The sequence below is a fragment of the Cervus canadensis genome, chromosome 26 (genome assembly GCF_019320065.1).
Source record: "Cervus canadensis isolate Bull #8, Minnesota chromosome 26, ASM1932006v1, whole genome shotgun sequence".
NCBI lineage: Eukaryota > Metazoa > Chordata > Mammalia > Artiodactyla > Cervidae > Cervus > Cervus canadensis.
The window spans coordinates 5,062,369-5,090,368 of record NC_057411.1 but is presented as its reverse complement, the minus strand read 5'-3'; the positions used below and the strand labels follow the sequence as shown (position 1 = coordinate 5,090,368).

Here is a 28,000-nt window from a genome sequence, read left to right as displayed (position 1 = left end):
ATATTGGTTTTTTATAAATGTACACACACACACACACATATATACAAAAGTATATATGTCATGAGTTAAAGACCTGTCCAAAAGAAGAAATAATTACTAGGAAGTTAACAGAGGTGTTTACACTTCATTTGACAATGACAATTTATTTGAACTGAGGTTCCAGTTGCTTAGTACTGATTGATGATAACAACAACTAGCAATTACAATGACTAAATAGAGAACTGAAAATTTCTCTGTTGTGCCTTGGGTCAAAATTTTTATTGATGGATAAATTTCACCAAAATTCTGTAACCTAAGAATTGATTATCCTTTCTATAGAAATTTAACAGAATCCTAAAATCATAAATTTACTAACAATTATTTTTGTAGTGGGCTTTATATTCAGAAGGAATAAGTATCTGTCACTCTTACCAAAAGACTATTCTGAGAGCTCAGAAAGTATAATGCCATAATAAATCATTCATACAAGAGGGTCTCTTGTTTAGATGCCACCACAGATTATGTTAAACAGAAAGGCAGCACCACATTTCTTACTCTGGAAAAGGAGGAAAAACTTTCAAAAAACCCTGTGAAGTTTTAGCAGGTACATTTAAACACAGCAGCACTTCATTAACAAGGACAGAGCACTAATGATCACAAGAAATACTTGCAAGTCTAAACTGAATGCTATCCTGGGCAGCATAAAATGAACACTAACTTGGGTAGGCATGCCAGTGTGTCTGCCTCACACCTGTTTAATAAGAAAGTGACCTATAAGCAAGGCAAGAACAAAGTGACACTGATATCACGGGCTGACTTTCATTACTTTGAGAAGGGTGTGAATGGTCATGCCCCGCAACTAGAAAGAGGAGTCATTTGAGATCTATTAATTGGGCCAAACAGTTCTTTTAAGCTTTAATACTGCCTACTCCTCAACTCTGGCATTGATTGCCTCTATGTTGGAAGTCAATGTTCATGCTCGATAGGGGCCATTTAAATCTTTCTGACCAAGAGGGTCCAAATCCATCTGACCTCAGCACACTGCATCTAAGTGTCAACTTCTTGCAACATTGATGTATTTCTCTTGATATCTTTGATAGTGCTAAATCAGCATAATGTTATAATTTAAAAATGACATGGGGGCATAAAGAAGTCCTACTTTATATCTGTGTGTGTATATATGTATATACATACACATACTTTTCATTACCACATATATTTAGTAGTCCATATTCCAATATCACATGACAGAGAGAATTTACAGTCAGAATAATCAAGACATTTAATTTAGTTTTTTTGTGGCCACTCATGAAGTGAAGTGAAAACACCAGTGTATTAATAAGGTCCCTTTTATTACATGCTCTTTCTAAGCAGATATTTGGAATGCTCAGAAGACTCCACTTTCAGTCTCCTAAGGCTTCCTAAGACATAAAATGGGACTTGAAGGAACAAGTATCTTTGGACTCTAGTTGAAACAGTAGTTTCTGTTTGTATCCTAGGAAACGTTGGGTAACATGCCTTGTTTCTGAAACTGAAAATAATACCAGATCAGCACACAAAGAGAAAGGATGCAACGGATATCAAGGTGGGTTAAACGCCCAACTGTTCTGCATCCTCATCATCTGTGCGAAGCAAGGTGGTACAAGTAGGCCGTCTGACTAGGCAGAGTTTGAAGGAAGATGCTTTTCTGTTTGATGCACAACAAAACAATTTCATGAAAATGTAGGGATGGGAGAGGGAGCAGCTCTGTGCTTCTTGCTGTGTTACCTTTATTTACGTTCCTTGTGTCACTGAGGCTAGTTTAAAAATGGCCTGCAACAAGAATGTTCTAATCACCAGCCACCTTTCCCACCTTTCTTCTTTTTCTGTTGCTGTTTCTTTTTTGTTGCTGGAGCCCCAGCGGGCTTCTGGTGTCGTGGGGGTATGATGTTACTTGTAGATGTGGACGCTGTGGCTCCACTGCCAGGTCTTGGCGAGGTGGGCGGGCTGCTCACAGTTTTACTGGCATCCCTGAAATCATCAGATCAGGAAAGTGCTGGTCATTCATACACTCAACAAAGGAAACCACCCCTCACCATCTCCCGCATGTATTTTCTTTTTCTTTTGGCTGTGCCGCACGGCAGGCGAGATCTCGCTTCCCTGCCCAGGGGTGGAGCCCGTGCTCCCTGCAGTGGAAGCGTGGAGCCTTACCCACTGGACCATGGGGGAAGTCCCCACACAACGTTTTCTTCTCAGCTGTGTTCCTCAATTCCCTGTCCATTTTTCCTTGAATACCATTTTTACTGCTTTTTAATTTTAAAAGTTAATAGATGGTACATGTCAAATTTAGAAAGATTAGAAAAAAATACCTTTTAATGATCTATAATCCTACCATGTAGAAATAAACTCATTTAGTAACATTTTAAATTCTGCCTTCTAGTCAAATTATTTGTTTATCTAGATATTTAGTTACCTGAATTACTCAGTGTACTGAGTTTCTTTTTGAAGGTACTATAATCCCAATATTTGCAATACAATCCTACAATCCTAGTATTTACAATACAACCAAACCAGAAGCAACACAGTTTCTTTCCTCTACATAACCATATTATAAAACATTCTTTAAAGGCTATCGGACTATAACTCTCATACTGAAAATATATTTTAAAAATTTCTTATTAATGACCTTGAGTCAATCTCAGAAAGAAGCAACCTGTGCTCAACTGGGGAGCAGTGACTTACAGTTCAGAGGAACCTCCTGCAGTTGCTCCCTGGGTCCCTTTTCCAATCTGATCCTTCTTTTTACCCTTCTTCCTTCCTCGGTAGTAGGAACGTTCACGCATTGGTAACCATCTTTCTGGATCTGGGGTCACTTTTGGGTCATAATTCTTAGGCAGTTTTCCTGTATAACAATTAATTGATAAAGAAATGAGAGATCTGTGCATAATGTTTTCGAGATAGTTTGTTTAAACACTGTGTCCAAACTTGGGACTAAACATTAAAACTGAAATAATAAACTTTTTATCTGAGAAAAGTTTTATTTATATAATCTAGTAGCAGAAGAGGCCTTATTTCTAAGCATAACACAAAATTCAGAAGCCCTAATAATATCTCATAGGTGTATCTGTATTAAAAAAAATTTTAATTCTCATTTAGTAAAAGATACTCTCAAAAGAAACAAAACAAGGAAACATTTGAATACTACGTAACTGAATTAATATCCTTAATATAGAATTAGTTTTTGATAATCAATAGGTAAATCATATATAGAAAATGGGCACAGCTGTAATTAGAGTAGGCCTGGAGAAATAAAAGTCATTAACCATGTAAAAGATGCTTGACCTCACTGATTAAAAATAAAAAGGACACGGGACTTCCCTGGTGTGGTTAGGATTCTGGGCTTTCACAGCCACGGCCTAGGTCATGTTCAAGGAACTGAGTGAGATCCCACAGGCTATGCAGTATAGCCAAAAAAAGAAAAAATTTCAAGGATAAAATATTCTACGAAGAAGAACACCCAGTGCTGGTGAGACTGGGAGACAAAGGATACTGGCAGAAGGTGTATACTGGCGCGCACGGGCACAGCCCCTGGGGAAGCAGTCTAACCGGCAGCACCAGGACTGCGCGGGGACCCATGCTGCCCCAGCCGGGCTAACGGGGAAGACGCGCCAGACTCAGGGAGGCTCCCTTCGTCCTCTGGATAGCACGTGTGTGGCCCTGCTTCCAACAAACATCTGATTACTCTAAGGCGATTCAGCTTTATGGACAGCACAGGAGAACAGAGAGGTGACGGCTACTGGCTAAACCAACCTCAACGCTAACCTTCCTCTACACTGTCAGTTTCACAAACAGCCAACTTTCTTACGCCAGTTTGATGGAGTTCTATGGTACTTGTAGCCAAAGGCACTCTACTGTGTAAGAGCTTTCTGTGTGTCGGGCACTGTTCTAGGAGCTTTTTACATGCGGTATCTTATTTAATCCTATGAGGTGTGTACTATCATATTTCATCTTACAGATGAAAAACTCAGGAAGCTATGTTAAGAACCTGTTCACAGTCACAGCAAAAGAGCAATGTTATTAGAGCAACAATTTGAATTCCGGCAAACTTCAGAACTGGATTCTTTACAGTTAGAAATTTAAATAAATGTTAGCCATAGTCAAGTCAAAACTCAGTTCCTCAAAGATATAAGAGGACAAGTTTATTTATATCAGAAGATTTCTACGTAAGGCTAACCTTAAGCTTTTATTTTATAGCTTTTTTAATCAAGATTAAAAAAAAAAAGCCTTACCCTTCTTTTTTTTCTTCTTTTTTTTCAAATCTCCCTGTCTACAAAGAGAAGAAAAATCATTATCACTGTGATAAAATAATTACAGAGCATTAAGCATGAGCAGAAGACTGAGCTAGGTAATTTATCATAAAGGAGTTTAAGATTTGGTGTCACCACACCAAAGCTAATGAAACAATTTGGATATTTATTCAGGTTAAATTTAATCAAGCTTCAAATACTGTAGTTTTTGGAAGGTGGTTTAGAAAATGAGTGACAACTGTTTTCACAGAAGAGATACAATTTACACTGGCACATGTTAAATCTATGTAGAAAGAAATTTGTGCAAGCACAAAAATCTACAGTTCTGTGGTAAATCACTTTATATTTGGCAGAACTAGTAAACAGGTAATCTAAAATCTTTGCCAGAAGAATATGCACAAGTACCACACAAGCAAAGAATATTTCTGGGAGGATATGCAAGGTAAGTTAACATCAGTTGTGGCCTTGGGTGGGAAAAGGGCAGACAGGGATTTTTGTCTCTCTACAAATTATACTCCACAACCATATCTGCAATTTCCCAAAGAGTCTCTGCATTTCTCACTTCTTTGCTATTGCTCACATTTTGTTTATCTCATCCTCATCTTCCTCTAGAGTCAACACAGTCACCTCCTCCATGAAGCCTTCCCTGAATCCCAGTGTCCCCGGAGGGACTATTTCCTCTGGTGTACTCCTCTATGCCTGCATATGACAACACATGCAACCTTTATTTTCAGCTGCTGCTTCTTTCTTTCTTCTAGACTGAAGTTTTTTGAGGGCAAGGATAATGATTTATTTTCTGTCAGCAACACAATATAACTTCAAAAGAAATTAAACCTTTGTATCGAAAAGTCAACATAAAGTACAAAAAAAAGCATTAATAATGCCTAGTGAAAGTACTTTGCTGAAACTGAGTCAATGAATATCTTAGTAACTGTCTAAGGGAAAAGACAAAGAAGATTAAAGGATTATAAAAGAACTGTATGTTCTTACCCAGCCCTGTTTTGAAAAAGAAAAAAAACAAAAAAACCTGAAAATATTTAAATAGGCATTATATGAAAATCCCCCAAGATCTGGTTTGAATTCATTATTTTGGAGTTCTTAATAAGGCTTGAAATTAGGACAATGATTAAAAGAAATTTGAAACAATATTATCACTGACACTCCAATTCCTTATTTAACTTTTAAGTTAAAAAGGAACAAGGACAGGACTCATAATGAGGCCAATCATATACTGTTGCTGATACATATTTTCTTAAGTTACGAAAAATCGGAATTTAAGTCATTCAAAAAAGGAGAAAAGACTGAAAATATATGAAAGTCACAAAATCGGGAAAGTGGTGTATCTCTTCCATTCTCTATTTATCCTGAGTCAAAAACAGAACCTTAAGGGAACATTTTATTTAGCAGGCCTCTGCTATTTTGAGATGACAATGCATGGGAACAAGGAAAGAATCAGAATTAGACTTCTTATAAATTACTGAAGCTGCCTAATGTTTCCTCCAAATCAGCAAAATGAACCTCATCTGAACTTTGGTTTAGAATTCTAAATCATGTACTAAATGTAGATCAATAACCCACAGGTAAATAAACGTTAAGTCGGGCACATCTAGCCTATGGAATACTACGCATGTGTTAGTCGCTCAGTCATGTCTGACTCTGTGACCCTGTGAACTGTAGCCCGCCAGGCTCCTCTGTCCATGGAATTCTCCAGGTAAGAACACTGGAGTGAGCAGCCATCCCCTTCTTCAGGGGATCATCCCAACCCAAGGACTGAAACTGGGTCTCCTGCATTGCAGGCAAATTCTTTACCATCTGAGCCACCAGGGAAGGCCCAGTATTATGCACAAAAAGAATAAAATATGTCTACATTGAGAACATGGAAAAATCTCTAAGACTTATTAAAGAAAGTTCAAAAACAGTTAAATACAATATAATCCCGTTTCTATAAAAAAACAGAAAAGAATCCAATCCAAGAAAAGTATTCCTAGATCAGTTTTATGTGTAAACACAAAGAAAAAGATCTGGATGTATGCACACTAAATTAGTACTAGAGGTAAATTCTGGGTGGGGAAGGGGAACGGGTAACAAGGACAAAAAGCTGGGCACAGCAAAGGAGAAAGGAAACAAAAGGGACGTAAACTTTATTCACAGGGAATTTTTACAAGAATGCATTTTTTTATCCCTCACATAACTTAGTTGCCATTAATAAATATTATAATAAAAAACATTACCCTTGCTCCTTTGGTTGATTGTCTCCAGCAACTTTTCCACCCTTCTTCCGAACATACGTAGCACCAGGAGAATTTTCAAGAGCCTCAACATCTACTTTTAGAGACATACTATCCGATGAGGGCAAGTGTTTACTAAGACTGTGACAGAACAAGAGTTCGTTCAGGAAGACAATATATATATATACACATTTATATTTTACCAATGTATCTATGCCAATAGGAAAACAGTCTTTTTTTTGGGTTCCCTTCATCAAAAAAACATTAAGTCTTCTATAGAATAATAAGTCAGCAGATCATAAGGTCAATTAAAGGTACTATATTGTGAAAGGAGAACTTGGGAAAGGAGTTATAATCATCTATTCCTTAACTTGGTAATGTACTTCAAAGTGGTGGCTTAATAAAAACTCTGTTCCAAGATAGTTACCATGCTTATAAAACAGATCTGCTCACTGCAAAGGTTTAGACTTGCGGCTGCTCAGCACCCACCATCCCACGTTGGTTTTGGGACCACACCCATACTGAGGTAACAGACATGACCCAAACTCAGCCAATCAGGGCACTAAACCCTCTCTTACATCAGGAACTGAGATGGGCAAGTGAGCGAGGAGCATTAATCAGAATGACACCGCAGAATCATGTGCAACCACCCAATAAAATATGCTGCTGCTGCTTTTTTTCCTACTCTACTTGAATCTGGAGAGATATAAGCTGCATCTTGTTGACTGCATTTTTGCTTACGGATCAAACTGTATCCTATTTGAATATCACTGTATTTTTAGATCACAGTGATTGATAAATTCTCATTTTTGCTTTTACTAGTTAGAGGAGAGGTTTTGTTTGTTGAAATTTATAACAAAAAGGCCCTGGTCAAAACAGGTAAGGGAAGAGATCTGGTGCACTACTTGAGAGAGGTCTGGAAAGATCAAAAGGATACGCTTTTGCCTTCTCAGGATCTACAAGTGAGTAAGCAGAAATAAGCTGCGCCAGGGTGTGAATATCTTTCGGATTTTGTCTAAAAGAAGAAATAAGAAAAAGTCACTGAACAGTTTATAAAACCGGAGAAAGTAATATAAACAAGCAAAGTAACTCCCACATGTCAAATAAGAGCAATAAAACTTGGATTTCTACACTTCCACCCTTCAAAGCTTACTTCCATAGCTGTTCTAGGTCACTAATTGCCTCCTTCTTCCGCCCATATTTGAGTTTGAAGTTTGCAGCTTCCCTTATCAAGGACAAATGAGCAGTAGATTTGGGCTATAGGTTCAATAAAGAAAGAAAAAAAAAATTTAAGCTACATATCTAGCAAGTCAATGAAGTTTTATTCACTAGATTAAAATGGACCTATTCATTAAATTTCTCATCTTAAGTTTTATTGAATGCACAAAACAACAAACACACACACACATAGTGGGACAGATAAATTAGTATAAGTGAAGACCGATTTAAGAATTCGGGATACAATCCATCTCTATCTAAACTGTCTTGTCTACAACTGTAAGTATTACGGCATAATCAAACCTTAAAAGTTTTTCATTATAGTTCTCAAACATTAATTTAACATAATACTTCCTAGAACACTGATCTCTCTTCACTGCTAACAGTGCTAACAGTATTCATGTCACCTGTGTGTATGCACACCTGTGTGTATAATTATATACCGCCTATGCAGAGACCCATACTGGAAAAAACAAGGCTGTTCCTATTAGAGACACACAGTCATTCCAGGTACTGCTGCTCCATCAACCACTACCATCCATGGGCTCTGCTTTAGTGGCTCTACCCTAGAGAGCCACTAAAGATGAGCTCTCTTATATGCAGTCATGTACAATTACTATTCTTATTTCTTGAGATTACACACACAAACACACATACATTCACTCAGGAAGGAGCTTCAGAAAATATAACTCTGCTTTTAAAAAGATTTTTTATTTTGCAGCCATTTCTTACTTCTAATAACTTTATTTGGACCTGCTATACTTAAAAACTGAATGATAGTCTAATAGCATTCCACTTTTTAAACACTGAGTTGAAATGTTTCAATTTGCCTTAAGTATGAAATCATTACTGTAACTTTTTATTCTTATGCAAAAATGCACCCTTATAACATTTACCCCATTTACTTACCTGATGGCTTTGATACCACTGAATGGCCTGTGTAAAGACTTCGATGGCACCATCGATATCCTCCTCATGGCTGTACATCGTCACTAATGCAGACACCTGCCCAGCCAAAGGCATGAATGAGTGAACAGAATTCCTCCATCTCTCTCAGAATAAACTTTTTGAAAACTAGTAACATTAAAGAAACAGCAAATAAAGGTTGCTAGGCTCTCTGCTAGTACCCAATCCACTGTAAAAATTGCTAGCATGTAACTAGAAACATCAAGAACACAGGGCTTTCCAAATACAAAGGTGGTTACCTACAAAAAAAACACCTCCTCTAGGGCCAGTTGACAAATGGTTTGTTACCAGTCCACAACAAGGTAAACACAGAAGTTGATAACAAGCACTTAGAAAATTAGTTTATATAGTATAAGACGTTGCCAGGACATTCAAGACATGATCACGGAGATAAACACACTAGCATGGCTAAGCTCCCATGATAAGCCTTATAAAACCAGCGCAAGCGTGCCTAGTGTGCTGGAGGGACAGCAAGGAGGCCTGTGAAGCTGGAGTGGAGTGAAAGGGGAAGCAGCAATAGGAGATAAGGACAAAAAGGAGCACAAACAAAAAGCTGTATCATTGGGAAAAATCAACAGAATTAATAAGCCTCTGGCTAGACTAATTAGAAAAAAGATAATAGAAACAAAACATCCTGCAGATGTTAAAGGTTATTTTCAGCCACATATTATATTTGATTCTAACATAAAGTAGTCACAGTCCAGTCTTAAAGTAAGATTCTTTAAGAGAAAACACTATTATACATTTACTTGTTTACTGTAAACAAGCTGTGCTGGAGAGTGAAACAGTCCCTATACAATAAATGCACATACCACCACTACAGAATTAGTCTTTACTTTGAAACAGATGTGTTCACAGCTATACTAGTGATCTAAACCTGTGATGCTTGAATAATCAGAGAACTAAAACCTAAATTTGTTGGTCACTATTACCAAACTGTTTTAACTCAAAAGAAATCAAAACTGAAGACATGATAAAATAATAGGCTAAGAAATGCCCTATATATGGTCTTAGATTATTTAAGGCTGGCTTTCAGTGGTAATACAAGGCCTAAATGGTTCCTGACACATTTGACTTAATAATAAATCAATGCTAAAGCAAAGCATAAAATGAAATTAAATTTATACCAGAAAGCTATTATTTTAAATACTACTTCTATATTATGAATATATATAAAAAAGGCAGAAATTAAAAAAGAAAAAAGGCAGAAATTAAAGTGAAAACAAAGAAATATCAGATACACCTGTGAACTTATATTAATTCCATTACTTTTTCAGTCTTAAAATATTTTAGTTATAAACTCACCATGCCTGGTTTATGCTTTAATTCCTCTATGCTTCTCAATATCAAACATGCTTTGGAAATATTACCTTAAGAGAACAAAAACAAAATTCAGCATCAATTGAAGCAAGCATCTCATGGAGAAAAAAAGAAAACAGAAAATTTAAGAGTCGTATTTTCGAACATCTCTAAATACTCAAGCTTTGGGACCTTGGAAATAATGTATTCTATCAATATTTACTCAGTTTGCCAACAAAGGAAATTAAATCCTAAAGAAACAACATACTTTGCTCGTGCCCACAAAGTTAATGACAGAACTGCTATCTGAAAAGTCTCCCAACTCTCAGCCTGTTGAATTCTATTTCTCTCTTTTCAGAGGGTAACTTAAAGGTAGGAGTCCTTCCTTAAAGGCCTTGAAACCATTACTGTAGGTATGAGTGCAATGGACAGTAGTCCTACAATGTTGAAACACTAGTTTCTATTCATTGCAAACCTTAGTAAGTTAAACTTTCCACAAAACAAAAACCATGACACATTCACTCTCAGTAATTAGTATGATAAATTATCCTCACAACAAAACTGAAAACTGGGTGAGAAAAGAAGATTAAAGAGGAAAGCAAGAAAAAGAAAAAAGAGAGGTGGGAAAAGGAAAAAGAAACAAAAGATTAAGATAAGAAATTTGAGAAAAGGGAAGCTGGTCTCAACCTGGTTTTCATTATTATTACCCCACTAAGAAGCCTTTTTAGACATTTGCCAACTCCCATCCCCTCTACCCATGAAATTTTCATTCTAGCCATCGTAATATCCAAAAGATTTTTTTCAATCCTCTGCTTCCACCAAACCAATCATCACCCCCTTGAGAATACACCTCCTGGTTTATGGCTGACACCAGAGCTGTCTGACAGCAGTCTGCCAGAATTTTCTGTGATGATGGAAACATCCTCCATCTGTGCAGTCCAACCAGCCACATGCTGGGTACAAAACTTGTGAAATGTGGTCAACACAACTGAGGAACCTAATTTTAAACTTTGTCTAATTTTAAACGTAAACATGGATAGTGGCTACCAAATAGAGGCAACACAGCTCTAGACACTCAACATTGGTTCAAAATCATAAACAAAAAGCTACTAGTTTTAAGATTCAAAAATGTTAAGTTCTCATTAAATTTCCTTGCCTCTTTTCTACCAAAGATATGGGTTATAAAGTATAAAAGAAGAATAAAGGACTAAATAAGAAAATTTGAAAACTAGGATGAAAAAGTCACACTTACTTCATGCAAACACTACCATGTGACAGACATAAGCATTTCTACGCGAGACATACACATCTGGGAAATTTAAGTATAGAACAGACGAATTCTTTGCTTCTACAGACTTTCAAGGCATAGTTGGAGAAACATTCTAACAATTTACGAATTAACCCAAGAAAAGGCCTACTAAACTCACTACTACATCTGGAGCTCCTACAATCTAGCTGTGTATTTGGAACAGCATTATGCTTCACCATGATGCAAAAATTTTAAAAATCACATAGTCTACAACTACTTCAGAATCATTCCAACCATATATTTCTGTTAACATGATTATGTTGATCATGGTGAAATAATCACGGCTACCTTGGGAAATTTTCAGCTGTGCCATGGTCAGCTTAATTTCGGCAGCATTTTCTGGATGCTGATCTGAATAGTCCTAAATAGTTGGGGGGAAAAAAAAATCACATTAATTTACACAATTAAGCATACATATTCTAACCGCTTATTTCAGCTTTATTAAAATTTTAAATCTAGTTTTAAAATATTAAATTTCTGGTTTCAGAAAAAATGTTTAAATCTGAAAAAATTTTATTCGATACCCACCTGGCTTCAAAATTATGCTCTTGGCTTCAAAATTATTAAATGCAATAACATCAAGTTTCTAAGAAGTCATCAACAGAAAAATAGTAATAAGATTACTACACAGATTTTTTTTAAGATACTAAAAAAAAAAAAATTATGACTCCTTACTCCTTATCCCTGTTCAGCAACATTTCCCCTGAAGATGGTCCTAATTTTACACTGTCCAACTTTCCAATGTGGTCTACTCTCAGGAAATTCAATGTGATTTAACACTTCATTCTAGTTAATTGAAAATCAAGTCAGTATCTCTGTAACTGGTGCTCTGGATCAGGGCTTTAACTAGAGAATACGTTACTGGTATTTTAAACCTAAAACAAACCATTGTCTGTGTGTGTCAGCCGCTCAGTCATGTCCGACTCTGTGCGACCCCATGGACTGTAGCCCACTGGGCTCCTTTGTCCATGGGATTCTCCAGGCAAGAATACTGGAGTGGGTTGACATTTTCTTCTCCATTAACAAATCATTAACTACTGTTAAGTTGATCTCCAAATAAAAAGCATTCTTCAGAGTTTATGGCAAACATTTACTAACGCAAACTTATATAAAGAAAGCTGCAGCCCAAGAATTAATTAAAGTGACACTCTGGCATGTATCTAGTGGTATGTTATCAATACTTAATCATTTGCCCATGAAATGTATAAGGCTTACATTATTCTGACATGATGAAAATGAAACAAGGCTGCAGCCATCTGACAGCTCAGGAAAAGCTCAGTTCTTTTACCTGAAGCAGCTCGATTGCTTTTGTGTGCTGCTTTTCACGGCAGAGCTGGGCAGCTTGGATCAACACAGGAAGGAGACGCTCAGGGCTTTGTGACTGTAAACTGGCAGATATTTTGCGACACTGTTCTGCCTGAAAAACAGTATTTCACACCCCACCCCACCATAAGCTGGTTAATTAAATCAAACACTAAGTCAATGACCAAAGGGAAAAGAAGCATAGGGGAGGTGGAAGGAAATCAGTTCAAACAAAATCATAGGTGAAGAACCACTTAGGGCGAGAGAGGTGGTTTACAGTAGCCTCAATTTCTTCTTATAAAAAAAAGATTTCCATTTACTGAATATAAACTACAGGTTCTTAAAGCATTTAGGAAAAATAAGTCCTAAATATTCCTTTGGATGCTTAAATTCCAGAATTTTGTTTAAATGCACACACATATTAAGTGTCACCCTGGCTTCATTTGCAACAAAATGTACAGGTATTTCCTGCTAAACTATTTAAGAACAATATGACTCAGTTCTAAATAGTGAAAACGTTACTGCCGCTCAGTCCACTGAAACCCTGCTCTAGAAGAGTACAAAATCAGAACTTAACTAGAATTTACACACATGAGAGTTAGAATCGACCTCATTTATAGCTCAGGTGATTATGCACAAACTATAATGGAAGATGGCTCTTAAATTTATACTCATGACCAGCACCTTTGCTTTTTTCCTTTAATTCAGAGAAATTAGAAATAAGGTAATGAGAAAATTATCTCATTTACACTGTGAACAGTGTTTTCTTCTTAGAAGCCACCAACTGCACACCTTTACAAAGAATTGGGCAAATTACTTATTTAATAGTTAAAATCTATGATACATGACATTCTGAAGTATGCATGAATTAAAGACAAGAAATGAAAATACAGACTGGACTGATACACCCATTATGGATCACGTACCATATTTCAAAAGGTTTAGTCAGGGGGACCAGAATTCTGTTACCTACCTGATTTGTGTACATAGCAAGTAAAGCTTTGTTAAATTCTATAGCTTGCAGTTGTTTCTTAGAAAGCTTAAACTCCACTCCTTCTGCATTGGTTAACTTCACCTTCTTCTTGGAGTCAAAGACATTTTGGTCCTGACAAAGAAAAGTTCACTCATCATTAACAGCAATCTTAGACTTCAACTCTTTCAACACTCCAAGGCCTTATTTTATGTTAACACAACAAGACAGCTTGGAAGATAATATACCTGGTTGAGGTGCCTATGCTACTATGATGCATATAAATTTGGCTTGGGTTCTTGGTTTTACCTTTCCACTATTAACTGACTGTTTTTAGCTTTTTAATGAAAAGTACAGAGGGACTGCACAAATCTTACAGTGAAAATCAGGACTACAAAAATACCTAAATTTGTAATTTCTACAAACTATCTTAAGCATTTACATGACTGATGAGTAACCTAACTTACTCCTCTTTGACATACTGTCATACATAAACAAATGACATGGTGTAAGAATGGAAGGAACTAAGTCACATTGCACCCTGAGAGGGACAACCAGACATCTGAGTGTCTACTAGCATAGCATCCTAGCTTTGTTAAATATTTATTTGCAAATGTGTTATCACTGTGCTTTTAAAACCAGGTTTTCTACTAAAGACTAAAAGGAGGCAAAGAAGAAATCTAAAATAAATTTTACTTTCTGAGTGTGAAGCTTCAATCCAATGTTAAATTATTTTAAACATATAGCAAGAAACATATAAATCCTTAAGAAACCATATTTCTAGTAGGTACTCTTATGTCACTATTTTAATACTTAAATTCACCATGCATGCCACTGCCAGATTTCTCTTCAACTTTGCCATCATGGCACTTAATAAAATTTTATATTTTCTGAGGACTCCCACACCTTGATCATCAATAAATCTAGCCTGTTTTGAAACTAGCTACCGTGTATGTATCTTTTGCTCTCTCACTGTCCCCTCAAAAGTTATTTGCATATGCTTAGGCACGGGAAATGCTTAGCCTTCAAATCATATCCCTCCTTCAAGGCTCTGCTCAAATTAGCCAACTCAGAGATCTTTTTTCTCACCAAATACCACAGTTACAAAGTATCTGACTAGAAATTTAAATGTGCATAATTTTTTTCAATACCAGAATGAGATTTTTAATACTACACAATGACTAAGACCATGGTTCGTATTTATTTTGCAATACCTAATGGATTCAGCAATATACTAAAGAAAAATTCAGAAATGTTGACTGAAGAAAAATTCAGTATATAAATATATTTATTAGGTTGGTGCAAAAGTAATTTTGGTTTTGTATTATTGAACTTTGCTATTTGATACTGAATAAACTCTTAAATAAATGCAGTTATGTTATACATCATTTTAATGCACATTTCTTGCTTTATAGTTTTTGCTAATGAATTATTACTTGCTGTTTATTTCATATGTACTTTAGACTATAGAAATGATGGTAGACAAAAGGCAAATTTGAGCAATTTTCTTATTCAAGTTCAAAATGAGTCATAGAGCAGCAGAGACACCTCGCTACACCGACAACACATTCAGCCCAGGAACTGCTAATAAACATCCAGTGCACAGTGGTGGTTCAAGAAGTTTTGCAAAGGAGACGAGAGTCTTGAAGATGAGGAGCACAGTGGGAGGCCATTGGAGGCTGACAACGACCAAATGAGAGGATCATTGAAGCTGATGCACTTACAACTGCACAAGAAGTTGCCCAAGAACTCAATGCCAACAATTCTATGGTTATTTGGCATTTGAAGCAAATTGGATAGGTGGAAAATCTCAGTAAGTGGGGGCCTCATGAGCTGACTGAAAATCAAAAAAATCGTCACTTTGAAGTGTTGTTTTCTCTTATTCTACACAACAACAAAGTATTTCTCTGATTGTGACATATAACGAAAAGTGGATTTTATACAACAACCAGCAATGACCAGCTCAGTGGCTGGACCAAGAAGCACCAAGCACTTCCCAAAGTCAAACTTACACCCAAAAAGGGTCACAGTCACTGTCTGGTGGTCTGCTTCTGGTGTGATCCACTACAGTTCTCTGAATCCAAGTGAAACCATTACATCTGACAAGTATGCTGAGCAAATTGATGAGAAGCATCGAAATCTGCAACGCCTGCAGCCAGCACTGGTCAACAGGAAGGGCTCAGTTCTCCTCCGTGTTAACGCCTGACCACACACTGTACAACCAATGCTTCCAAAGTCGAACGAATTGGGCTACAAAGTTTTGCCTCATCCATCATATTCATCTGACCTCTTGCCAACTGACTACCACTTCTTCAAAAATCTCAACCACTTTTTGCAGGAAAACACTTCCACAACCAGCAAGCAGGATGAAGAAAATGCTTTCCAAGAATTCATCAAATCCCAAAGCATGAATTTTTATGCTCTAGGGATAAACAAACTTATTTCTCGTTGGCAAAAATGTGTTGACTGTAATGTTTCCTATTAATAAAGATGTGTTGGCCTAGTTATAAGGATTTAAAATTCAGGGTCTGAAACCGTAATTACTTTTGCACTAATCTAATAGATTGAGATATTTAGTACTTCACACACACTCCTCCCCACTATTTATATATCAGTTAAAAACAATTTGTCCTCACTAGCATTTCAAATTGTTCATGAACATAAGCAGGTAGATCTTGCTGCTAAGAATCAAATGCCAGCATCAATTTCTGGAAACCTACATCATGACAACGGCCTGCAACATCCTGTAATTACTACCTTTCAATGCCACTATCCCACACCTGTGAACCCTCTGAATCTCTGCCAAATGAGGTGAGAAATACCACTCATGGCTAGAAGGACAGCACTTTGGAGTCAGACTAGAATGTGAATCCAAGTTCTACCTCTTATTGGCTGTGATCTTATACAAGTCATTTAACTCCTTTTAGCCTCAGATTATACTTCTACAAATTGGAGACAAGTACTATCACCTAAAGAGGTAACTGTGAGGATGAAATAAGCTGGCGCTTGGAAAATCACACAGCCTACCAAAAGAAACTGTTACTTTTCTCATTTTCTATTGACTTGAATTTCAAATCTGAACTTGAAATATCTTCCCATTAAAACAATGTTCCAACAGGTGTTTATTCTGACTCACACAGTACTCATTAGGATTGTTTATATACATGCTTGTAATATTTTACTCAGGGCTTGGATTGAGGAGGGTGGTGGAGAAAGAGAAAACCTGCCCATGGCTCTTCTCCCTCAAAACAAAAGCCACTAGAAAGACAAAAACTATCCACAGAAAACTCGCATTCAGACATACTAGATGAAGGAATCAAAGGCTAAACAATTTACTTCTCTAACAAATATTCTCCATATAATGAGAATAAGGGAAATATTATAGCTATATTAACATAATAATATAATCATATAGAATATGATTATTCTAATAAATAATGGGAAAAGGTAAGATTTTAAAGTCCAGTGTATATAGCTACAAAATAGTTCTATTATTTGAACAAACCTTGCAGAATCATTATGAGAGTTAAATAACGCTCTCCACTGTGATTTTTGGGCTTCCCTGATAGTTCAGTTGGTAAAGAATCCACCTGCAATGCAGGAGATCCCGGTTTGATTCCTGGGTCAGGAAGATCCACTGGAGAAGGGACAGGCTACCCACTCCAGTATTCCTGGGCTTTCCTTGTGGCTCAGCTGTTAAAGAATCCACCTGCAATGCGGGAGACCTGGGTTCAATCCCTGCATTGGGAAGATCCCCTGGAGAAGGGAAAGGCTACCCACGCCAGTATTCCTGGGCTTTCCTTGTGGCTCAGCTGTTAAAGAATCCACCTGCAATGCGGGAGACCTGGGTTCAATCCCTGCATTGGGAAGATCCCCTGGAGAAGGGAAAGGCTACCCACGCCAGTATTCCTGGGCTTTCCTTGTGGCTCAGCTGTTAAAGAATCCACCTGCAATGCGGGAGACCTGGGTTCAATCCCTGCATTGGGAAGATCCCCTGGAGAAGGGAAAGGCTACCCACGCCAGTATTCTGGCCTGGAGAATTCCATAGACTGTACAGTCCATGGGGTCACAAAGAGTAGGACATGACTGAGCGACTTTCACTGACTCACTCACTCACTCACTGTGATTTTGCTGCAATTGGACTTCGTCATGGAAAAACCTATCCTAGAACAAGGCTGGGGTAATATGCTTCTAGTGTTAAGATATAAGTGTGGGGAAACCATGGATAGTCCATACCTTGTTGATTGTAATGATGTTATTTGCAATCACGGCTAGCAATGCCACATCTGTTGGTCTGTGAACAAAAAAGTAACGTCAAAAAGGAAGATACCTTTAAAAAGAAACCTTACCCCCTATAAAAGACACTTCATTTTTATAATTCACTTACTTTAATTTTATTATCTGGTTGTAAAGTTGCAAAGCCTCCTCTGTACGACCCTGAAGCTGCAGAATATAGGCCATCTGCCCATGAATGATGGCCAGTTCTGCCTGGGGGTCTTCTTCAGTCCCATCCTAAGCAAAAGAAGAAAATTTATTCCCCGATAAGTTCTCCAAATTGATCCACATATTCAAAAGACTATATAAACCGAAAGAAAATATATAATTTTCAGGAATTTTCCTATACAGTCAGTTCGTTAAATTGAGGAATTGCCATCAAAACAGGGAAGCTTAAATGAGAATGACAGAAAGATTCTGGAAGAACATGGTAACAAGTTCAGGAATACTATTCATTGATCATTTCTATTCTTTAAAACCTAAGAATTAAAAAACAGTAAAAACCAGCATGCATGTTTAACCTTTTACAACAATACCCCTGAACTCTATAAACAGTTTTCTCATAGAAACATTTTCAGAATGCTTTACTCTTAAATCTAATTCTAATCCAAAGATTACAAAATTTTAACTAGTAATTATCACTCGTAAAGAACTTCAAGAGCTGAAACTAACTCTGTAATTAAAGTAGCAAGTCTCTTAACTGATGCCCCAGACTAATCTATATTTTCCATTCCTTTGGAGAAGCTGACTGATGCCCACACACAGTGAATCCTCAAGGCTAGGAGGCTGCTCTTTTTTGCCATATTTGGCATTCCTACTCTCACCTGGTAAGAATATGTTTACCAGGAGTGTCAGGTGCATTTGTTTCCAATTACATTATGCCATTGTGTTTGATAAGAAAATAATAAAACTTAAGTATTATGGTAAGACATGAACTATGAGTGAGAAAAGAGACTGGCTTCAATGATTAACTATGCTGAATTCTCAGAAATACTTGACAAAGGTAAGTTCCTAAAGAAAATTACTATCTAATTAGGTATGAGCAAGCAAACAGTAAGAGATCAGTGAAAAAACAATTCTGTAATGAAAGTAATTCACGACTATCTTTAAAATACTATTACACTTAAAAAAAACCCTGGAGATCATGAGTGTAGAATTCTGTAAGAAATATGCCTGGAATTCCCACAAATAGACCCTTACTCAAAGACCTGAGCCCTACATCTAAAACAGGAGAATGAATTTATATTCATATGAATTTAAAATGAAATGCAAAAAAAATAAAATAAAATGAAATGCATAAGGCATATAAAATTTTTGTATTATAATTTCTCACCCTAAGAGATTCCATCAAATAAGGGTTTTTGTTGATTTTATTCCATCAAATAAGATCCCAGAGGGTTTCTGTGATTTCTATTTAATGAATCAGCATCATTTCAAAAAGTCAGTAAATACTACAAAGAAGTCTACTACAAATTTATATTAGCCACAGTATAATATCTGGGCTTAACCACAGTGGAATACTTACAGAGTCTTCTGAAAATGAACAGCGGCAGAGATCTATAGGAAAAAATGTTTTTAAAATTAACATTGCTGGGTAACTCTCATTTCTTTTATGTTCCAACAAGCAAAAACAAAATTCTTAGGCAGAAGATTTAAGATAATTTTGATAACAAGCACATTTGAGATTTATCATTAACATCAAACATATTACATAAATATCAATCCTTGATTATTCTTGCTCTTTGGCATTTTCTTTCACTTGTAATCCCTGTGAAAAAATTGTTAAGGGAATTTAAAATCTATAAATGTAACAAACGTTGACTGCAAAAAATCAGTTATAGAAAAGTATAAAGCTAATACTCCTGCCAGCCAGAAGTAACCATTCTTTAGCATTTCAGCTATTGTTTTTAATGTAAATACACAGTTGCATTTTTAAATGAAAGTGGGATATTCTACTAGTTTGAAACCTCCCTTCCCCCATTAATATACTAAGGACATCCTTATAACAAAGATACATCTACATTTTTATTTTTAACATGAATACTGTTAATGACCACATGGTTATTCTATTCTGTGGTTATCTATTCTATGGTTATAATAAAACTAGCTAGTCCTCTAATAGGACAGAAATGCCTGTTTCTTAATTTTTGTTCTTATGAACATTCATACAGATATATATATATGAAGGTATCCAGTTTTTCCTTAAATTTCTGGAAATGAAATTCTTAGATCAAAGGGTATGCAAATTTCAAAATCTGCTACACTGCCTCAAACTGCCCACTGCAAAGCCTCTATTACTTTTACATTCAAACCTCAAACTATGTATGAGGGTGTCCTCATACATATCACTTCAATCTAGGTATGATCCAGAAATCATAATTCTTACACGTAGTTTTTGCCTCATGGTGCTCTAACCTTGGCCCTTATTTTAACCATCAGTATTAATAAACCAGACCCTGTTTCATCTTTTTTTCCTTCCTATCATTCACTGCAGTTCTACATCACTTTCATAGCTTCCAAGGAATATGTATGCAGAAGCAAGTCAAAATATTTCAGGAGTTGAGACCAGTCATAAGTTCTCTAATAAATTAGTTTCTTTTTCTCTTAATTAACAGCTTTCAAGTATACAGGTACTGTATATGGAAACATACTAAGTGGAGTGAAAACGTGCTTAAATAGTGTTATCAATGAACAAATGTAGTGTATACTGAGGCACACACACAGGCATACCATACTGTTACTATACTTGTGTACTTAATACCAATAATAATGATAACATTTACCAAATGTTTATTAACTCTGTTAACTTGCGTTTACCATTCACAGCAACTTGTTCAAAAACCTACTACTCAAACTTAAGGTTTGGCGTGGTTGAATATGGACAAGAAGACTGGTTTAAGGATAAGAGACCATGAGAGAGACACAGTCAGGATCCTAAGAGAAGGGCTAGATGGAGTCTGAGAAACTTCCACTGCATCAATAATTTCTACTTAAAAACATCCCAGAAATCAAATGTAGGTTTTGGAAATACTTTGCAAAGTTATATGCATGTTATGTTTACACATAATTTTAACAAGTGTCCAACCTTCAGCTTTCTGCAGAATTCTCATTGCCTGGCTCAGCTGGCCTTGTCCTATGAGAGCACACGCAGTATTGTAGCATAGCTCGTGTGTGCCTTCTTGCAGACCCAAGTTCTCCTGCCACAGAGCAAAACACCAGTCACACACCAGACAGGAACAACGTTTCATGGCTGTGTGCGTATACAGAGATACTCACTGGAACCACTTTTTCCCAGTTGCTTTGAGCTGCAACAACGGCTGAAAGATTTGTTTTTCTCTCCTCATCATAATCATCTTGGGAGTTTCGGACAAGATCTCTATATACAGCCAGGCATTCATCATAGCGTTCTAACCGGTATAACTAAGAGATAAATAGCAGATCAAAAATCAGAGAAGACAAGTATTGTGTTATATCCTTGACCCCGTATAAACCCCTTTTGGAACTGTTATATAAGAAACCTAATTCAACATAATGTGGGAAATTAACTGTTTTTCCTTCACAATTTTTCAATTAGTTCTGCATGCTACTAATACTTCCCCAAAGTTACTTGCAATGAATCTCTACTATACTGCATATTTGTAGGCATGATTCAGTGAGAAAAGCCATTGTATCAACTCCCATCTTGAGGTTAGGTAAGTGTCTTAGTGGGTTGTGAAAGAAAATCATTCTGCAGAAATCAACCTTGCTACCTAAGTCTGACTCAGCAATAAAAAAAAATTTTCCAGAAGATTACTAAGCCCTAGTAAACAGGAACAAAATTAGATGTTAACAAAAGGGCTTACTATTTCTAGGGGTTCATTATACTTCATCTTCATTTCCCTTTCCCAGAAACCAACTATTGTATTAGGTAGTATCAAGTATACACAACATAATTCTTGTTTATTCTATTCAAGTTGTTCTCAAAGGGCAGTGAGAACTGCCAATCTGGGTCAATTAGTCTACCATGTATGCAAAGATGGGTACCCTTTATCAATACCAAAATGCAGGCATTCACCCTAAACTAACCCAGCTTACATGAGAAGTGTTTTATGGACCTATAATCCATAAATGCACCCAAATTTTTCTTTGTTAAACTAACACTATCTTTTAGGGACAATAGATAATTCAATACAACATTATTTGCCCTAAACTGACATTTTAAAAAATCTTAAGAGGGTTTTGCTAGTTCTAATATAACATTTCTGTTTTCTTATCATAAGTAACACTACTTTACATTAGGCTTATTTGTATGTCTCAAAACTCTTTGAAAATAAGGTATTTCCAGAGATTTCATGAACTATCTGAATTCATCCAAATTCTTATTCATCATGATTTTCTTCATTTTACACTTAGAATAAAATACCAGTTAAAAACTATAAAGACTACTTCAAAACTATAGTATATAAACTTACTGGCCTTCATCTTTCCAACTACAAAGTTCAAATTTCATAGGATAGTTTTTAATTTCCCAATTACCCTGAGGAAGTCATTTGTTCACAGAAGACTATATATGCAGTTGCTCGTATGAAGATCAAGGAGAGGAAACATGCTCAAACCTCAAGAACTGGTTTGGTGGCAAGTTTAATGGATCATCAGGATGGGCTGGGGTTCCTCATCCCCGCTCCCTGCTCTAGTCAGAATCTCGTTCACTCAGGATGACTGTCAAACAGGGATTTTAAAGCAGTAATTACCACTTGTCCATAAAGCTCCTTTAGTTTGTCTGTCTGCTGGTTGGCACCTTCTATTGTCTTCAAGGCATTCTCAATTCTGTTCAGCCTGTACTCACAGTATGCCTTCTCAAAGGAAAGAGAGTTACTGAAAAAGGAAAAACCAATATGTGATTATTGGCTAACACTGCAGAGCACCCGCTGTAAGCCAGATACTGCTCTAAGCACACTTGATACATATTAAGTTATTGAATCATTAATAAGATGACAAACGCTAGTGACTTGTCTAAAATCAGACAGCTCAAAAGTGACAGAAAATACTACATTCATTTCCTTAGGCTCTCTTGTTTTCATGGATATTCTTATTTGAATTACTGGCCTTTTGAAACAAATTTATAAGAATGAAATTCTGAATTAGCTAAAAAAAAACTGTTTTACATATAAAGACAATCTCAACATTGTTTTAAATGGGTTGTTATATAAGTTTCTTAAATCTATTAATGAAATAATAAGCCATAAAATGCTGTTTTAACTTGTTAAAGAAGTAAATAATCAGCAAAGAAAAAGTAACTAGAAATCTTAAAGGAGCATAGCACTTGTAACCGAACAACTGGTAAACACACAACTACAAAACCACTCCTTACGCACACAGACTTAAGAATTCATCTACGTTAATGTCACAGATGAAACTCATTTGGAAGTTTCAACCATAATCCACAAGAAAGAACCAATATCAAGTAGATGGCAATATCCTTTATTCACTAGACTTAACAAAAAACTATTTGAAAACTTCCCCACTTCACAAAATCACCCAAAATCAAAACACTGAATTTTAGTGTAAACATGTTAATTACAGGAAAACAGTATACCTTTTATTGGGGCTTCCTTTGATTACCCTTTTATTTTTAGTAAAGTCTAAAAAAATTTTTTTAATCCGTAATACACTCAGTTGGCCCCAGTAAAAAAACAAAAAGGTATACACTGAAAGGTTTTACTTCCACTGTTATTCAAATCTACTGTGTTCCCCTCACCTCCTACAACTGACTATTTTTATTTACTGCTTCTGCATCAAGTGTTTGTCTTTGCAAACACACAAAAATACACACAGAAATTCTTATATCCTTTTCTCATACAAGAGGAAGTATATAGTACACTGTTGTGTACCTTATAAACATTAAAGAATAAATATGATACAACCTTCATTTCAATACACATTTCATTTGGGGCTTAGGCATAACTAAAGAAAAATGAAATTACAGTAACAATTCAGATTTAAGTGCACATTTCACGAAATGAAAAATGAAATAACAATAAAAGACTGCTGGACTTCCCTGGTGATGCAGCGCCTAAGAAGCCGCCTGCCAATGCAGGAGGACACAGGTTTCACTGATCCCGAGTCCTGTAACCAAGATCCCACATGCGCTGCAACTACTGACCCGCACACTCTCGAGCCCGCACCCTGCAACTACTGAAGCCTGTGTGCTTACAACCTGTGCTCTGCAAAAAGAGAAGCCAGCACAGGGGAAAGCCCACACACTGCAACAGAGAGTAGTCACTGCTGGCTGCAACTAGAGAAAGCTTTCACAGCAACCAGGATCCAGTGCAACCCCAAAATAATGATAAACAGTAATAAAATTTAAAAACTACTATATATTCTAAAGACTGCTAAAGAACTCTGAAAGATCTTGGCCTAGATCATACTCACCTAAACAGTTCTCAAAGGAGACAGACACAGAGGTCAGGCTAAGACTGCCAAACCACCCTAGAGGTCTTGACTTACACATCCCTACCCTATGTGTTCTGCCCTCCTCTGTCCCCCACCCCTTTTTTCAAATTAAACTTCTGCCGAATTGCTCTCCCTACATCCTTCAAGAACTCTTATGACTCTTGTTTATGGCCCATGCCCCTCCAGAGTTTCCCTTCTTCTTCCCTTCCCTTCAAAGGGAAGACAGGTGTAAAGAAAAGGCTCCTAAGGCATGACAGAACAGAGGTTACTACTGCTATTTCCAGTTTCAGAAACACCACTGGGAAGCAAGAGGAAAAAAGAGGAAAGGAAGGAAAAAGGTAAAAAAATCACTGAATAATGGGGGGACATGGAAATGGTTATAGCTGTGGTAAACGTGCACAAACAACTAATTAAATCACTTACTTGGCAAACACTCTGGTGTGAGTGTTGATGACATTCAAGGCTTCCTTGAAGCTTCCGTTCTGGATAAGGCAAACCACTTTACAATGCAGGGCAGTAACGTCATCTTTGTTGATCTGCAGTACTAGAGAGCAATTTTAGGGAAGCAATTTTTAAATCCATTCGCTTTGCACATTTCCACCTAAGGAAGCTACAACACCAATTTTACTGCAGCAAAAATGATTAGTCAAAATATTTTTTAAATGGCTGATCTTTAAGTTAAGAAGTGACAATAAGGAGGGCTAGTTAGCCTTTCCAGTGAGATAGCTTCTCAAGATGCATGTAAAAAAAAGTACAGTGAAATAAAGAATGACGCTATTTTCTATTGCTTTTTCATCTTGGGACGCATACTATATCCTACATATTTTATTACTTCACAGAGAAAGAAAAAAGTTCACACAGAACTTACCAGCAAATGACAGGTTTGATTATAAGTTTGTCACTAACTGCCTTGAGGTCTTGGGCAAGTCTTTTGACTGCCAAATGTCAACTTTCTGATTGCAAAATGAGTATGAAAGCATTACCTATTTTACAAGGTTATTAAGAAAATTACATGAGAATACTCTGTATAAATAAACTGTGTTTGTTTGTATACTGTAAAATATACAATTTATTTTGCTGGCAATATTTCCAAACACCATTCAAAATTTCCCTTTTCAGCTAATGTAACTAGAAAGAAATACAAGGAAGAATTCAGTTGGCAAAGTGTCAATGCTAAAGCACTGTTCAGTGTCAAAATGACTAGGATCACTTCTCCTGCTTTTGAGCAACTATAGGAATTCAACTCTTAGTCTAAGAATCAGAGTATTTTCTATCAATTAAGAAAATATATATTGGAGAACAAACTGACAGCCCTTGCTGATTAAAGAATGCCTGCAAAATACTACAGTGATGATTAATATTGGTAGCAGGCCTAGCCAAAGGCCAAAGTTAATTCAAAATAAGAATCAAATAATTCTCATTAGTAGCTGTTTTCCTCAATGTGTGAAATCACAAAAAGTGCATTGTGGGCACAATCACTTCTTTTCACATTAACTCAGCAATAGATTATTGAAAATTCATACTTGTATGTTACAGACATACCTTGGTGTGTTATTACTGCTTTGAACAGTCAAACCCTGTCCAGGTAACTACATTTCTAAACCGAACAAATACAGGCAATATCTTCAGTAAAGAATTGAGAACGACAGAGAGCATTAAAAAGCATGGCTATATTACAGTTAGGTAGTAAATGATAAAAGAATATAATGAACTGAACGTCACATCGAAGACAGTTTACTCGAAAAACGAGAGTTACTGGACAAAAAACAGAATACACCTTTCTTTTTTTGCAACATTATTTCAAATGTTAGTGCTTTCACACACACATTTTCTTGTCTAGGGACGCTGGAGGGATTCTATCTGTGGCAATGACAGGCCCAACATCCAGATCCAACCTTTCCCTCTACCCTGAGTCTGTTCAGCTTCCACTTCGTCAGCACTAGTTTCCAAATTACGTGTGCAGGTTCCTCCCCCGCGCTGGGGCCCAAAAGAAAAAGCTCCCTTAGCAATACTGTCTTGATCACTCCATTACAAGGAAAGCGAAAAGCAGGCAACGTGGAGTATTTGCGAAATAAGGCGTGAAAACAACGGAGTAAAATAAAAACAGTTTACAGAAGACGTTGGGAGCTGCGGTCTCTTTAAATCCCTCCCTCGCTTCTCGCGGGGGGAGCTAAAGAGGGAAGTACACGTGGCTCTAAGCCACCCAGGACCCAGAGCTGGCCGGGCTGAACAAATGGACTGCGACCCGCGCCCGCTGGACGTTCCTGCCCTAGCGGGCGGCTGGGGTCTCCCTTTCCCGCATCTGCTCGGAGACTGTCGCGCGCGTCGCAAGGGGGCTGCATCCTCCCACCCGCCCGGCTCTGCCCCGACACTTACTCTTGTTGACGGTTTTGAGAGCGCGCGTGAAGTCCCCGTTCTGGCCATAACGGTTCACTTCACTCCAAAGCGCAGGCACCGAAACCCCCCCACTGCCGCCGCTCGCCATCTTGGAGGAGAGGCGAGCCGACCTCTGCCCCGGAAGAGGATCTCGGAGGTGGGAAAGCGGAGAAGGAAGCCGGTGGTTGCTAAGCGTTTCGGAGTTCGAAGCGTCCCTATCCCGGAGTCAGCGTCGAAGACAGCGGTGGTAGTTCTTGTAGCTAGAACTTTGCGGAGATAGAGTTGGTACACCTTATATAAAGCGGGTCTGGAGGAATGAGGCGTCGGACCCCAGGAGGAGGCTGAAAAGGATTCACAGAACAGATTCAGCTAAAAGTAGCGTGCGTTTCCGGGGCGACCGCTGTGGGCGGAGAAGTGTCCAGGTCTCTAAAGGCGGAGCGAGGCAGAAGTCTGTGGAAGATGAAAGGTCTATGGCGTGATAAAATACCAACTAGAAACTGTAGGGAACCATTTGAGAGTAGGAGAGAAGGGGGGGAGAGAGAGAGAGAGACGGCTTCTTGCTGCCTGGGCATACTTCATAGAGGTATTGCTATTTGAAGGGGATCTTGAAAGGTGATTAGGAAAACGGGTTAGTTTTGGGTCAAGTTCACGCAGAGAAGCGAGTATGAGGAGACGCACGGAAGAAAAGAATCAAGTGCAAAACAATTTGGTGAAAATCTTTTGTCTATCCTTTGTTTTGCATTTTGAGAGCAATTAGCAGTAAGACCCGAAGGGTAATGTGTTTTGAGGTGAGAATTACCCAGGTTCAGTTCCTGGCTTTGTGACTCGCTAGATGTTTCGCTTGTGAACGTTAATATTAAAGTCCCAGTTTTCCCGGCTGTAAAAATAGGGATAATAATCATTGTTCCAGGGATAAACGATACTTCATGCCTCCTGGCATCGTAAGCACTCAAGTAGACATGGGGGCGGGGTGGAGTTTTTGTAAGACTTTAAGATGTGTTTGAATGTCAGGACAGAATACTGTCGAATATTTTAATGTTTGTTATTTTTAAAAATTTTGTTTATTCATATAAGACCTGTGGCAGGTCTTAGCTGTGGCGGGGTGGGGGCGTCCGGTGTTTTCGTGGCGGGTGTATAGCATCTAGTTCCCTGACCAGGATCAAACCCAGCCCCCTGCATTGGGAGCACCGAGTCTTTGCCACTTGGATCACCAGAGAAGTCCTTGTTGGGTACTCTTGATGAGAATGAACATTTTATTGAACACCTAGCCTGCACTCATTTCTTGTCCCGCTTCTACCGGTTCCTGCCACTGTCCTGCCCCCTCTTTGCCAGCAATCTAGCTCATTCTTTTTCATTCTTC

General features: G+C 37.4%; 1 protein-coding gene across 1 annotated transcript; it reads right to left on the bottom strand.

Moving 5' to 3' along the window:
* On the bottom strand, positions 1 to 26,796 carry SRP72 (signal recognition particle 72). The gene is made up of 19 exons (XM_043448547.1): positions 26,641 to 26,796; positions 24,688 to 24,808; positions 22,563 to 22,686; positions 21,109 to 21,252; positions 20,918 to 21,029; positions 19,358 to 19,389; positions 17,945 to 18,069; positions 17,794 to 17,851; positions 13,561 to 13,692; positions 12,574 to 12,702; positions 11,574 to 11,646; positions 9,983 to 10,047; positions 8,621 to 8,716; positions 7,647 to 7,750; positions 7,431 to 7,508; positions 6,497 to 6,634; positions 4,248 to 4,285; positions 2,701 to 2,860; positions 1 to 1,989 (listed from the first exon to the last, which is right to left on the bottom strand). Exons 1-19 carry the CDS (start codon positions 26,747 to 26,749, stop codon positions 1,812 to 1,814), a joined length of 2,016 nt encoding a protein of 671 aa, XP_043304482.1. The 5' UTR covers positions 26,750 to 26,796; the 3' UTR covers positions 1 to 1,811.
* Between the last annotated feature and the right edge of the window lie 1,204 nt (positions 26,797 to 28,000).